General features: G+C 29.4%; 1 protein-coding gene across 1 annotated transcript; it reads right to left on the bottom strand.

The window, feature by feature from the left end:
* Positions 1-681: 681 nt before the first annotated feature.
* On the bottom strand, positions 682-3417 carry LOC102602140 (protein ASPARTIC PROTEASE IN GUARD CELL 1-like). The gene is made up of 2 exons (XM_006365009.2): positions 3178-3417; positions 682-1991 (listed from the first exon to the last, which is right to left on the bottom strand). The coding sequence occupies exons 1-2, from the start codon at positions 3332-3334 to the stop codon at positions 826-828; spliced, it is 1323 nt and encodes a 440-aa protein (XP_006365071.1). The 5' UTR covers positions 3335-3417; the 3' UTR covers positions 682-825.
* Between the last annotated feature and the right edge of the window lie 12291 nt (positions 3418-15708).

The raw sequence follows: 15708 nt of genomic DNA, 5'->3' as shown, positions 1-15708 counted from the left end.
CACTTAAAGAAGTGGAGGCTAAAGTTCAAGTACCAATACAGGTGTATAGTGACAGTAAGGCAGCAATTCAAATTGCTGCAAATCCAGTTTATCATGAGAGGACAAAACACATTGAAATTGACTGTCATTTCATAAGGGAAAGGATACAACAAGGGCTGATTAAAGTGAACTACATTTCTACACAAGAACAACCTGCTGATGTATTGACTAAAGGGTTGTCCAAACATCAACATGAATATCTCTTATCCAAGTTAGGTATGTTGAACATTTTTATCCCACCTAACTTGAAGGGGAGTGATGAGATATGTGAAGAAGTAGTTAAGTAGTTAGTTAAAAGTCATTAAACTGATGAAGGGTAGATTAGTCTTTGTGTATTGTTTAGTTGTAACAAACTATGCTCAGTTAGTTAGAAGGAGTTAGTTACAGAATGTGGTCTATAAATACCACTTCCATTACTTGTATTCTTCAGCCTTTTGAGGTCAATCAATGAGAAGCTTTTCTAAAAGAGCAGTTACTGCTTAGTGTTAATTCTGAGTTGTTTAGTTTTAGTTCAACATATAAATGCTTTTAGGATAATATTTGTTTACTTACATACCAAACACTAGAAAATAAGTAAAAAACATACTTACTTTACCAGAAAACATTTTCCTTCGTACAAAACAAAAAAAAAAAAAACTCAATCCCTCTCTCAATATATATTACAACAAATAGTCATCACAAGTTGCTTAATTACATTTCTATTATTATTATTATTTTATTATAAAGAAACAAGTAGTAACAATTAAAAAGGATTACATGAAAAACGAAAATTGGCTCTGGCTGTGATCAGTATGTTGGACAATTGGTGCCAAATCCAATTCTTTTCTGTTTCAAATCATAAATCACATTCATTCCACGTTGTTGAACGCTACCAATAATGGAGAGATTATCCTTTGCTGAAGTAAAAGCCAAACACATCATTGATTCTGTTGGAGTCCACAGAATTCCCGATTCTGACAAACTCACATCAATAGTATTTTCTTTTCCAAAATGGAATTTAATCTCTGGTATAATTAAAGGTTTCTTTACTGTGTAGCAAGTGTCCATTAACTTATCGGCCTTTTCTAACAATGTATATGCCAACATGGACTGTCTAAAAGCATCACGAAGTGCAGAATATACCTCTTCTGGCAATTGCGTAATCACAGTTCCACTGTCTATAATCGTCTCTCTAGAAGCTAACATTCTCGAAGATACATCCAGTTTATTTCCAGCTACGCTTATACCAATTAGATCAACATAGTAGCAATCTTTGCATTGCCCATCTACCAACGCTGTAAATTGAGTAATTAAACAATCCTTAGATCGATCCATCGCTTCGTTCCCAAAATATAAATTTCCCATACGGCTACTTGTTAATGGGATAAAATAGCTGAACATTTGCATAGAAGGAATTTGAGACGTTACAGAGGAATCTCCTTTGCCAAGTCCAAGTATTCCATCCATTTCATCGAAGTCACCTTTCAAATTTTGGCCACAAACAAATCGAAAATTCTGTATTTGACCAATATCACGATCATCTCCGGTAAAAGTATCACATCCCCAAATGCCTTCTATAGACGAATCATCACGATAACTAACACTGAATGAACCATTGCACCCGCTTTTATTATTTGTATGTGTCGATGATACTGAAGGATCATACAGATGATTGTTTGATTTGCAACCTTTGGTGCAGGACTTGCAACGCACCCAAGTCGCTGGGCTACCAGTATCAAACATTAAGAAGAAGTTTTGTCGAGGTGTGCCAAGACCTATTTTTACAGTATAGCCTCCATAATCATAATTACTAAGAAAAGATGGAGTTTTTTTAGGTTTTTTGTTGATTGAACGAACTCTAACTTCATCCCAATTCATAAGTTGCTCGGAATCAGATGATGGAGTTTTAGCATTTGGAAAGCATGGTCCATGTCTTGATACGATTTTCAATTTCTGCGATCCGATTGCTGGACCTATAAGCAAATTCAATAGGTGAATTTATGCAGGGGTAAAAAAGAGAATATACAACTGGATAATTTGGATTGCAAAATTGAATGATAAAAGTCTATAAAAAAAAAAGTCAATAACCCAAAAATAATAAAAATTATGGAAAAGGATAAAAAAAATCTTGGAATTATTTGAAATTGAACAAAAATATCTTCAGTTAAATGTTTTTATCGTCAATAGTTTGATTCAAAAATGCTTTTACCGAGACTAGTTTTGCCCAAAAATACTCATGTTATTACTTAATGGGTCAAAAATATATTATTTCTTTCTAAAAAATATACATTTTATTTCTAATAAGAATATTTTTAAAGAACTCTATCCCTATCTTTTTTTTTAGTCACTCTAACTAATAAATAAGTAGGAAATAATATTTTTTCTCTTCTTAATCTGATTTTATTAGTTAAAATAGAATAAGTACATGTACCTTTTTAATCAATAATATATGTCATATATATAAGAATAATATTAACTCAATCATTAATTTAATTTTGATAGCGCAAAAAAAATTCTAAAAATAGAAAATATTTGTATTTCTTAATATTTTTAGAATTGAATAGAATAAGCATTTGCTAATTAAAAAAGAAGTTATTGGAGTATTAAGAAAAGAAAGTGTTTAAGAAGAAAAAGAATAATATATTTATCTAAAAAGAGCATTTTTGACCTATTAAATAATAATAAGGGAATTTTCGTACAAAATTACCGACAACAATGGTATTTTAAAATCAAACTATTAAATGTAAGCATTTTTGTTCAATTTCTCATAGTTCAGTGACATTTTTGACTTAGACACAAAATTTAGAAAATTAAATAAGACTTTAGAATATTGCAGTCTTAAACTAAAAATACATATAATATACCAAAAAAGATTAAATTGTAGTCTTAATTATACTGCGTGGAAGCTAGAACTAAGAAACTGTCAAACTAGAAAAGAAGACAAATTTTTTTCTAAACGAACTAAACAGAAGACTAAATAGTGCACTCGATTAAAAGTTGAGTTATTTGCTTAAAGGACTTCAAATCGGAAAAATATATCTTCCCTTTCTTTTTGTAGTGATATACTCCATATTTCAGAAATTCTAAATTCGTCTCTGTTGTTGGTGGCATTAGATAAAGAGTTGTCAAAATTAAGAGTGTAAATAGAGATTATTTTACCTGAGGTAGACTTCTGGCAGTATGGTTTTGGTAGCAATGAGCTGATATTAACCACCTTATAATGTGGTGGTGCTAAGTGATTTTCTCCAAGAATAGGCAGTATTTGGCCATAACCAAAATACACCAAAAAGAAAATAAGTTTATTGATCAAAGCCATAAAATGAATCTCAAAATACAAATTTGTTTTTTGTTATGTGTTGTGCTGCTTCACTCCTTTAATTTATTATAATAAAAATGATCATACCCACTATTTATATTACTAGAGTTGAAACAAAGGAGAAGAGGTCAATGATATAGGAGACGACTTCAAGTCTTTGCCATTATTCCCTTGGTTATAATTTAGGTAGTACCGTTCAGATTTTGAAAGTCATTTTTCTTTTAAAATTTGAACGTGAAATTTAGACATGAACTTTTTAATAGTATAAGTTATAATGTAGTTGATTATTCGATATATTTATAAAATAAATGAAAAAAATCGTGATCAAACAAAAATTTACTTTATTCTCCAAATTTAAAAATTGTCACATAAATTAAGACAAATGAGATATTTTCTTTCTTTTTTTTCTCTCTTTTAATGTTTTTCAATTTTTTGTCACCCGTTATTGACCAATCTTTCAATTGTTTTCACGGTGAGGAGAGGAGAAGAACTTCATTTGAAGACTACTAAAAAATTTGGACGCTATATTTATCAAATATGAGGTTTATCATTCAAAATAACTTGTCTTAATATATATCCAATTTTTAAAAATTTATCAGTAAATTTTATAATATTTGAATTATGAATCATTTCAAATGAGTACATGAATATATGTTAAAGTATTTTTTTTTATCAGATATTTTCAATTCAGATTTTGAAAAAAAACATTTACGTTTATTCTTAACTGTTCACTACATAAAAAAATTAACTCTTTATATACATTACAACAAGAAACAACTTTTACCATCGATAAATATATACATTAACACTTACCAAAAAAGAATATACACATTAACAAAGAATGATAAAGTCTTTACCGACATTCGTTTATTGTCATTTGATCCAGTGTCGCTATAGACTTTAGAGACATTTACAAAGAATGTTAAATGACGCTAAAAAGATATTTTTAGTACTAAGCCTATTATCGTTAATTAATTACAACTAACAATTATTTTGTTATAGTAATAATATTTTGTTTATTTTTAATTACAAGGCTGAAGCATATTGACAAATGGAAAATAAATATTAAAATATTCATATTACATAAATTGTATCCATCAAGTGATAGAGTGGAGCGGAGGACTTTTACCAATTAAAATGTAAGACCAGGTCAGTCCACTAGTAGTCCAAATCCCAAATCAATGGGGTCTCTCTTTACTGTTCAAAAGGTCGCTGAAATCAGAATATTCATCTAATTTCGAGGTGAAAATTTGCCATTTTATTACATTGAAAAAGTTCACCCCATATTTTTTGAAAACTTGATGGAGTATTTAGTACATGACACATATTTTTTTTAAAATTATTTTACTTTTTTTTTTACAATGTGATAACCAATTTAGTTATATAGATAGATAAGATGTACGCACTCGGCACTGCATCAAAAACAATTTTTAGTGGCGTAAACTTTACGCCATGGTCTAAAGTTTTCTGTAAGGTCAAATTCACACAAATTCAATAAGAAACTGAACTATAGTTCAGTAAAAGATTTATATTCAACTTCAATATCGATATCATGGAGTTGGTGTCATGTAGTATAAATGGGTAATAACGGTAATTAATTAACGATATAGCTTAATTGTCACTAAATATGTTATTTTTTTTAAAAAAAAATTAACACTCTTTGTAAATGTCCTAAAGTGTATAGTAACATTAAATTCAATAACAATTAACTAATATTGATAAAACTTTAACACTTTTTGTTAATCTAGATATTTATTGTTACTAAAAGTTAGATAATGATCTGCCTTTAAAAGGCCATTTGTGAAAAATCATCCTTCTATGAATAGTTTTACAATAATAATTTCTATTTATGTATCAAACACAAAAAAATAAATAAGAAATTTATGAATTTTTCTATAGAATATTTTTCTTTGTAACGAACACATCCTTATCGTTTGTTTTCATCATCAAATACATAACGATTCAAAATTAGTAACACTGTAATCTTTCTAAGATTCAAAAAAAATAATTGGAACTTCGAATATATTTCCGAAATAAGAAGAGAACTATATATGATTAATCCTCGACATAACCACGTAAATTAAGTTTTATTTACATGGATATTTACAGACAGGAAAATAAATATTTAATTAAATATCATAATGTTCGTACTATATATGTAACTTTTAATTTTGACGACCCGATTATAATTAAAGAGTGAAGACCAGGCCAATGGCTAGTAATAGTCCAAGTCTTTTATTGAAACCAGAACATACGTCTATTTGCATGTTGGAATTTTCCTCTTTCCTATTCCACATATTATTTTATGTCCTTTTCTTTCCTAGACCATATAAAGTTGTCCTTAACTAACATAGGGTGTATTAGTGGTCGGGGTGAGACTATTTTATCTTTAATGAATAGTTTTGGGTACGAGTCTTAGTTATGGAAAAAATATTTTGGGAGTGATTGGACCTTGCAGTTAGGGGTGTGCACTATTTGAATTAAACCAAAAAACCAAACCAAATCAAATCGAATTCTAATTTGGATTGTTTTTTGGTTTGGTTTTGGATTAATAATTTACTTTGTTAGATTTTTTAGTATGGTATATATATATAGCAAGAGAGAGAGAGTGTGTGTGTTATTGTCTTTCATTATGCTTTAGTTTATGTTTTTTGTTTGGACATCTATAATTGATATACTCTTAAATATTGTGTTTTACGTTTTACTTGTGATTTATATATAGATATATTCAATTGCAAACATAACTTTGATTATGTTTCTAATTATTGCATATTTGAGTAACCAAATTGAAAAAACCACCAAAAAGAGAAAAACCAATCCGAACCAAATTTATTTTGATTCGGATTGGGTTACACTTCTTCAAAATCAAAAATTGAAAAATCTAAACCGAATAGTACAAAACCAAATCAAAGCACATCCCTACCTGCAGTGCACAATCTGAATTTAATCGAAGCTCTAATGTAGGCTCCCGACACGGCAACACCGAATGGGGAAAAAAGTTGTCCATTTCTTTCCTAGACCATAGTTTCGAGTTAAAAAATCTTTGCATTGCATTGAGAAGAAGTTTTCAATGGGTCAGGTTGTTTGGTTTGTGAAACAATTACTATAGGATTATTATGTCAGAATTATAAGTAGGATTACTTTGTTGATATATTTTTATTGATAGATTAGTTTATTGAGTTAAAAATGAAATTATAGGGTTTGATATAAAATATGTAATTTGTTGCACCCTCGACAAATTTGTATTTGTGTTTTCAATTTTAACCTTAACTTTTTTAAAGGATTTTGGCAGAAGAGCTCCGGAGAAGGACATTTGTCTTGTTTTATTATTTTATCTTTGATAAATAATATCTCACGTTACTAATTACCGCATAATAATACATTAATCTGGAATATGACCAGTAAAGCTTGTTTTTCGTACTTTGAATAAGAGGGTCATTTTTAAAGAGCTTGTTCCCTAGAGAAAATATTTGACCAATCGAATATGAAAAAATTGAAAAATAATATCTAAAAAAATTTCATATGATAATATTATATCTGTGTAGAGATATCAGATAAATAGTTTCACTATAATTTATGTCGCCTTTGGTTGGTGGTATAACCAAAAAATATAATAGACGCAACATTCTATTGGCGGCATTAAATAATATTTATATTATGTTATGTAAAAAATTATGTATTATTTATAGGACGTAAAGTATAAGTCTCTAAGACGATGTGTATATTTACAGTACGGGAATTAAAACATTAAAGGACAAAAAATCTTAAAATAAGTAATTCATGCTTAAAATAAAAATCTACATTATTGTTTCATGCAGGCAAAAGTTCAGCATTATAAACTCCACTAACTAACATGTAAACCAAGACCTCTACGAAATCGTAGAAAGCCTAGTAGTAGTAAGGATGATTTTTCGAGCCATTCAAATTGAATGTGAAAACTTCGATATAAAATTTTGGAAAAGTAATTTATTTATATGAACATTTCTATCATATTTAGTAATCTTTTTTATAGTTTGAAATAATTATTTATTGTCTCATTAATTAATAATCACATACCAGATTTAAGTTAGATACACTTATATATATATATATATATATATATGTGTGTGTGTGTGTGTGTACTTTGCTAGCAGATACATTCTGAAATATTGATACATAGGGAGAGATCGGTGATTGAGAGAGGAGAGGAACGAGAAAGATAAAAGGGAGGCGAGTGAGAGAGTGAATGTATCCCAGATACATATGAATCACTAGATTGATACATTCTAGAATACAAATACATAAGAGAGAGGCACGAGAGAGAGGGAGAGAGGTGTGGGCAATATAAGAGAAAGACGAGTGAAAAGTCAGTGCATCTCATACACATATGAATCACGATTGGATACCGTGTATCTAAAATACATTACACCTAATTTTAACTCTATGTATCCAGAGATCTAAATCTCACACGAACGATACTTTTGAAAACATGTGAAGGTTACGTAATTAGACCTTAAACTAGTGTAATTTGTACTCGAACTAGTGTATTTTTTGATCCCCCCCCCCCCCCCCCCTAAACTTTATGTTTTTGGAATTCAAGAAAAGGGATTGCCATGGAAGCTCTCTTCCTTGGATCAGGTTCGTGGAGGTCCAAATTCATCTTGAACCAGGTCCAATTAGCCACGTGATGTCCAAACCAATAAAGCCCAAGCCTAGCCCACATGACAAATCCTCAATGGATTATGTTACGAAATTTACCAATCCATGGGTGTGGGCGTGGGGGGGGGGGGTGTGCAAATACCTACTTTTGAGGTTGCTATTTAGTATATATATATATTATATTGGTAAGTTTATTTATTTTTGATTAAAAAAAAATGTCAGAAAATCATGTCTAGAATTTGATAATTTCAGATATTCGCGTCTGAAAGTGTGATTTTGTGAAGCTCATACATCAGAAGTTTTCGCCTGATATTTAGTATGACTTGCAAAGGTAAAATTTTGAACATTTTTTATTTAGACGCATGTAAAAATTAATTAAACTTTCGTCATGTATGTTTGAAACTTTTCGTGTATTCTTACACCTAAGTCAAACATGATTGAATACATGTAAAAACGAGCAGAAATTTCAAACAAGTTGAACAAAAAATAAATAATTTATTTTTCGAATTTCAACAATTCAACACACGATCCAACACTCAAATATACTCTAAATAAGTTTAAATTTGAATGGAACTTTCATATATCATAAAGAACAAAACACAATCATCGATTTATCAGAAACACATCAAATATAACAAATCCGTTGATCTTTTTTTTTTCCAGTTCAAATATACCTTAATCATAATACATGGCTGAATATATAAAAATTGAACTGTAATTTCAGGTATGTCTGATTTGTTTTTTTAATTTATAAGGTGAAAAAGAATGGTGATGTTTTGAGTGTACACACATTTATCTTTCGTTTACCAAACAAAAACATTTATCTTTCGTTTACCAAAACAAAAATATCATAATCGATTGTTTCTGATTGCCTTATGGCTTTATTATAGAAACAGGATTGCAAGAATATCATGACAATAAAATAAAAAGATATAAAGTAACTAACGCATAACGTATAATATTATTTATTGAAGCAACAGAGACTATGCAACTATCATATAGCTCATGCCATTCCACGTAAAGTACGGCAACACACGATTACTAACTAACCTTCAATTTTAATCATCAATCTTCAATTTTTTCTATCTAGGTTCATGTATGTGGTAAGCTGAAATTGTGTTATGTTATTTCTAATCACCCCTTAGTTCTTGTTCGTCCTACCGCTCTGTCTTTCCTAACTCCTATTACCTCCAACCTGATCTCATGCCTCTTAACTGGCACATCTATGTCGTTACTCTTCACATGCTAAAATCATCTCAATGTCACTCTCTCCATCTTTACATTCACATTTATGTCACTGAATTTGTACTTTAAATATTTTATTTTAGTCCAATTTAATTTTGAGTCTTCAAATTCTAAGGCTTATCTCCAAATTTCCATCTCATCGTTAACTTTAGTGTGCATCTGATATTCTCGCTAATTGATTCTATTTTGATGGTTGTGTGTGATTTCAGTTTTTTTCAGTAAGTATATATTCCTTCCGTTTATTTTTATTTATCATGTTACGCTTTTCGAAAGTTAATTTAACTAATTCTCGAAGTTAAATTAGAAGTACATTAATTTGATATTTTAAACAAAAAATTTAGATATTCAAATACTATGTGAAAAATATTAGAAATTGCAATTTTTTGCATATCAATATGATGAAAAGATACATCGTAAAATGTTAGTCAAAGTTTTTTAAGTTTGACTCTAAAAAAAGGAAAATTGACAATTAAAAATGAACGAGGAAATGATTTCAGTTTCAAAATAAGGGTAACAACTAATTCTGCTTTCCACCAAAAAAAATTCAGAAAAATATATAGAGAAAATGGTCAAAAGCCCCCCTAATCTATATTCGGATTTTCAACTACACCCTTTAAATTTACGGAAGTCCTATCACTCACTTGTACTGCTTAAAACTGTAATAATTACACCCTTAAAAAGCCTCAACCACATCTATCTTGGCATGTGAACTTCACACGTTTGACAGGTGAAAATTGATTAATTTATTATTTTTTTATAATTCTTTTCCACTTTCTCTTATACTCTCCCAATTTCTTCAAATTCCTAAAGTAAATTCTTCCCCCAATTCTTTCAAATTCCTATTGAATTGTGAGGAACAAAGATAAATATTGATAGCAAGAGCTTCTCAAGCAATATTCGAGTTTTGCTTGTCGGAGAACCTTGAAAAACAAACTAAAAGGATCCGGAGGAGGAGGGGTTTTGCCGGAGGATATGACGATGGTGGCTGTTGGTCGAGCAACAAAGAGAAAAATAAAAAACAAAAAACATTCTCATTTGGGAGTTCACTTGAATTTGATGTAAACCCAATTTGATATTTATTTGTTTTCAAATCTGATCCAAATCTCTTTTTTGGATGATATAAATTCATGTTATTTTATCTTCAATTGAATTGATTGGTTCTTAAAAGTTTTTTACATGAGAGTTTAAAAGTTTGTGTGAAATCAACAATGATGAATCCAGTGAAGGAATTTGGTTGCTATGGAGAAGAAAGACAATAAATAAGAAATAAAAATAAAAATACATATATTTTTAAAAGAGATATTAAAAAAAAAAAGTTTTAATACTTGTTTTTTGTGCTCACTCTAAGCATTCAGGGTTAAACACTTCAGGGGTGATAGGACTCCCGTAAAATTAAAATGTGTAGTTGAAAATTCGGATATAGATTAGGGAGGCTTTTGGCCATTTTCTCAAATATATACAACAAAATATCACTTTTCCATTTTAATAGGAAAAAAATGGTTGAACTGAGAAGTTTTTTTTTGTTAAAAAAAAGTCGACTTTATTGTTCCAAATGAAATTTTAAGAGGTGTTTGATCATCACTAGTGATTTGTGAATATTTGAAGTGAAAGATAATTTTTTAAATCCTAAAATTTTGCAATTTAACTTTTAAATTTTGTAAATTTTTAAAATTTTATGATCAAACATTTTTAAAAAAAAAGTTTATAGCCAAACATCCCCTTAGTATATTGTGGAATTCTAGTCTGTTGTACCTAATCTCTATTCACATCGCAAATAGCGGATAAGGCGCATCTGATACATTTTATATTTTGGAGAAGCTGCCACCATCTAGGCTCTAGCTACTACCATCTTAACTTCCTATTAGGATTACATTAGGCAAAGGCAAAGTCGGGATCACGAGGAGTTTGGGAGTTCTAAATTTTTTAAAAGAAAAACTTTGATTTATATCAGAGCTCGAATCTATAACTTTTGCATGAAAAATATTTTCACAACCCCTTCATTCCCATAGAAAAGTAATATATTTATATTTATTTAATTTTCTAATACAAATACAAAATATACCTCAAAGCCATTAAGTTTATCCGAACTCATAAACTCCCACTGAGCTCCGCCTCTAACATTAGGTACCAAGATTGTAGCTATAGTATTGACATAAAAGTAAATGGAACGGATGAAATATATGTCAATGAGGTTGTATTGCTGATTATTTATGAATATAAAAAATTGACGATACCTATAATATTATATGAATAAAAATAAAAAGAAGGGGACCGATTAAACTTTAGGTAAACCTTTAACGATCTAATTTGCAAGCATATATTCCAGTAAGGCCTCAACCAACAACGTTACTTTTTTCCGTGACGTTTTTAAGCCAACACCCATTCAATTTCAAAAAAAAATAAAAAGGTATAATTTTGGGAAAAAGGTCTAAAATATATTTGAACTTTAATTGAAATTGTTGTAACGATATCAAACTTTAGAAAGGACATTTTACCCTCTGCACTTTTAATAATGTATTTTAAAGATATATATGTGTCCATATGGACATCATAAATATTGCATAATTATAAATGATAACGTGTCCATGTGGACACATATATACCTTTAAAATACAGTATTAAATAGTGTAGGGGAGGTCAAAGGTCCTCCATAAAGTTTGGTACTGTAACAGCAACTATCTAGTCTTTCCTCAAAAAGTCACTCACATGGTGACTTTTTAGTGAAAATTAAAAGTTGAGTGACTTTCTGAGGCAAAAGTGGATAGTTTGAGTGACCATCTGAGGTATTAACCCCAGCAATTTCAGCCAAAATTCAAATATTTTTCAGACTATTTTCCGTATGATTTTTAATTATCCAGTTCTATACTGAAAATGGGCAGTGGATCCCATAAAAACAATGTTGACTTTGTTGTGGGTTCAAGAATAGGGGCTTAGCCTAACATTCAATGATCAACCAAATCCTATCCTAACGAATTCACGACCAAAAATAGCAACTTTTTTCCCAATGAAAAATACAAATAATTGAGAAGACAAGTAGTAAAGTGAAGACAAAACATTCGTAACCAACCCAAAGATTTAAAAGATACTCCTTCCGTCTCAATTTATGTGACATTTTTAGATTTTGAGATTCAAACATGTTTATCTTTGACCATAATTTTTCATATATCTTTTTAGATATTTTGAATTGTCAATTATTGTGATTTATAATACTTTTTATGTAGTTTATATAAATTTCATTTCCATAAATGTCAAGATTTCATGCGCATATTTTTGATTAAATTAAATTATTTGAATCTTGAAAAATAAAAAATGTCATATAAATTAGGACGGAATATATAATAATTCCTAGATAAACTATACTTTTCTTCCTCAACTTTATTAGACAACAAAAAAGTTGAGTAAAAACAGAATATATTGCATGATTCGTCCTTCCATATTGAGCCCACCTATTTAAAATAATGACGGTTTTAGCACACCACAAAAAAAACTTATGTGGGATGGTAACGGCATGGAGCATGATTTTTGACTTTTAAATCATATTTTTTGTGTTTTTAATGGTGTTTAATATTTTTGAAATTTAATTAATTTAAATTTGTGATGGAGGTAGGGCCCTTGAAAATATGTGACTTCATATTTAAGACCTAAATTCGAAAATTCTAATTAAAAATGAAGAAATACATATAACTCTCTACTACAACATCTGATAGTACTTTTAAACCTCTTAAACAATCTGTGGTCGCTCTTTTACCTTTAATATATGTATCTTTAATGACACACTTTTATAGTTAAAAAATCTTCATCACAAAGTTCTAATACGTACTTACTCCATTTCTTTTTAAATGGTTTTCTAATCTTTATAATTTTTATCCAAAATAAGTAAATTTTAAGAAATCTTAGAAGGTATTATTCTCTTCTGCATAATTCTTTACCTAATACTAAATGATTGGAACAATTTTTTAAGAAGCTTTTACAATTCGTATGAGTAAACTTGGCAAAAGATAAATATTACTCCTAATATAGTAGATAATATTCTTAATAGATTTTTCTTTTACTAGTTTATTTTAGTAGATTATTTATTATTCTCTTTTAGTATTATCTTTATATTAAATAAATATATATAATACTAGTAATTAAACTAAATTTTTCTACCATAATTTAATAAAATAAATCCCAATAAATAATTTCTTAAGGAGAGTGTCATATTAACAAAACAAAATTTTGAAAAAGGAAGTAAAAATCAAATAAAAAGTAACGGAGAAAGTAGTATCTTTTATATGAGTGATGAAAATATTTTTTTTTTCTTAAATTTTATGTTCAGTTAAATATCTTATATAAAATGAAATTGATGGAACACTCTCTTTGATTAGATCACACCTACTTTCATTTACAAAAGTAAAATTTGCCTATTGAAAAATAATAAAATTTGATGTATTAGAAAATGGTAAAGAAATACCTGGAAATCAATAATTCAAGCTCAAAGACAATGAAAGAAAAGAATGGCTAGGCTACTCATTAAATAGTAGAGTACCTAGCTAGGTCCAAAATAAATAATTTGAATGAATCTCTATTTTACCACATTAATTTCCATGGTAAAGGTGAAAATTAATAATTAATCATAATTTTTTTAAAATAACAATATTATCAAATGAGTTATTCTACTAGAACTTAGAAGCATGAGTAGAGGCTGGTATCAACATGCCTGGTTGTTGTTGTCATTACAATTTAAGTGAAGGACAATTATGACTTTTCACTATACGTGTCTTTCATCCTCCATTTGAAAAGCCACGTAACACCTACCTTCATCACATGGCTCTCTCATCTATTGTGTGGCTTTTTTGAAGTAATGCAAGGCATGTCTAACAACTAAGAATTTAACTCTTGTGTGGCTTTCAAACTTGGATATCAGTGACTCTGCCATTTTTTTCTTTTGTATTGTATGATTATTCCTCTAATTAGGATACCTTATAATTTTGAAGAATTCTAATCTTTTCTCTCATGATATGATCTTCATCAAGTTTTAGTAGCATCCATGTTTTAGAGACTTTTGAGAGGAACATCACACTTAACTTCGATTCGATAGTAGCTTTTCCGGCTGTGGTCTAAAACTTACTCACCATCAAACGAAATATAACTCTACCCACCCATATCGTGAAGAACTTGGAATTTGTGTCTGCACCAAGTCTTTCAATTTCAAATGATTTCGTGCCCTCACTAGCAAGAGATTCTAGACATTGTTTAATAGAAATTCATTTTTAATTTGTTGTGAGCTTAGCTCATAGCTCATAGAAAGGTTTTAGTTACTTATTATTTAGCTTTGTTGGAAAAATGGTGAATTTCTTGCTAACAGCAAGCTTCCTTAACTGTATATTAACTTAACGACATAAAGAATTATCTCAAATCTGGATTATTGTCATATGTTTATGTTAATTACTTCATACGCCCGCCATCTTCTCTTAATTATTAAATGATAGGTAATTTGTCTGTTTCTATTCTATTGTTTGAGTTGCTTACTGCAACATTAGTAAAATAATATGTTGAACAAAAACATCTGTGACGTCCAATGCTTTAACAAGGTATGTCCATATGCACGCACATCCACGACATTACTATTCGTGGCTTATATCAATGAGAGTATATATTTTTGTCGTCAAATTCCTCTGTGATCATCAACTCTCTTAGTCGGTATTTGTGTTCATCAATTGCAGTGAGAATAGGATAAAAAGAAGATGAGTGTGGCTTTTTTGTCCATCTTTGTGAAATTGCTAATTGTGATATGCATATAACCACAAGTATTAAAATATATAACATTCTTGATCCTTCTGATTTTTATGTCCATTTGCGACTCTTACTACATTTTTATCCAAGTTCATTTCCAAAAAGGACTGATTCAACAGTAAAGAGCCCACAAAATAAAAAGCACAAACCAAATCAAATTGATGTGTAACATTCCCAGAATAATGTGTCCTCCAACTTCTCTAATCTTACTTTCAGTTCTCAAACTTGACTTTGAACAACTCCACACAAGAGACGTTGGTTCAATAATATAACAATTGTGCTTGATCAAATATTTCTTTGAAATGCTCTCTTTCAGGTTTATTGTGATTATTATTCTTCAGTGTGTTCAACCTCCTTGACTTTGGTAAGTGTTTCTCTTCTCCTTGCTTTGATTATTATCGCTTAGCTTCTTGAATTATATTGTCTCTTAATTGTTTTTTTTTTTGTGTGTGTAAAAATAATTCACAGCTCTTCAGCTTGGTTTGGTTGTGTTGCTTATAAGTTTCTTGTGTTTGTTCGGGTGTATCATTTGGGTAGAGTTGGTAGCCTTTAGTGTGGTGCCCTATAATTCAATTTCTCCTTTGAAACAAAACTCACCTCCCATGTACTAAATATATGCAAGAAAAGTATGAGTAAAAAGAAAAATATACCCCATAAAATTTGATCATAATCTGTTGACTAGCAGCACATTTTCCCAAAACACAAAAATCAAAAAT

The sequence above is a fragment of the Solanum tuberosum genome, unplaced genomic scaffold (assembly GCF_000226075.1).
Source record: "Solanum tuberosum cultivar DM 1-3 516 R44 unplaced genomic scaffold, SolTub_3.0 scf00530, whole genome shotgun sequence".
NCBI classification, from domain to species: Eukaryota; Viridiplantae; Streptophyta; class Magnoliopsida; order Solanales; family Solanaceae; genus Solanum; species Solanum tuberosum.
This window is presented reverse-complemented; position numbering and strand designations above follow the sequence as displayed.

Excerpts from the sequence above, each read along its gene's own strand:
- LOC102602140 (XM_006365009.2), bottom strand. The coding sequence starts at position 3,334 with ATGGCTTTGATCAATAAACTTATTTTCTTTTTGGTGTATTTTGGTTAT. Across the intron at positions 1,992-3,177 it reads CTGCCAGAAGTCTACCTCAG|GTCCAGCAATCGGATCGCAG; the intron begins GTAAAATAATCT and ends ATTTGCTTATAG.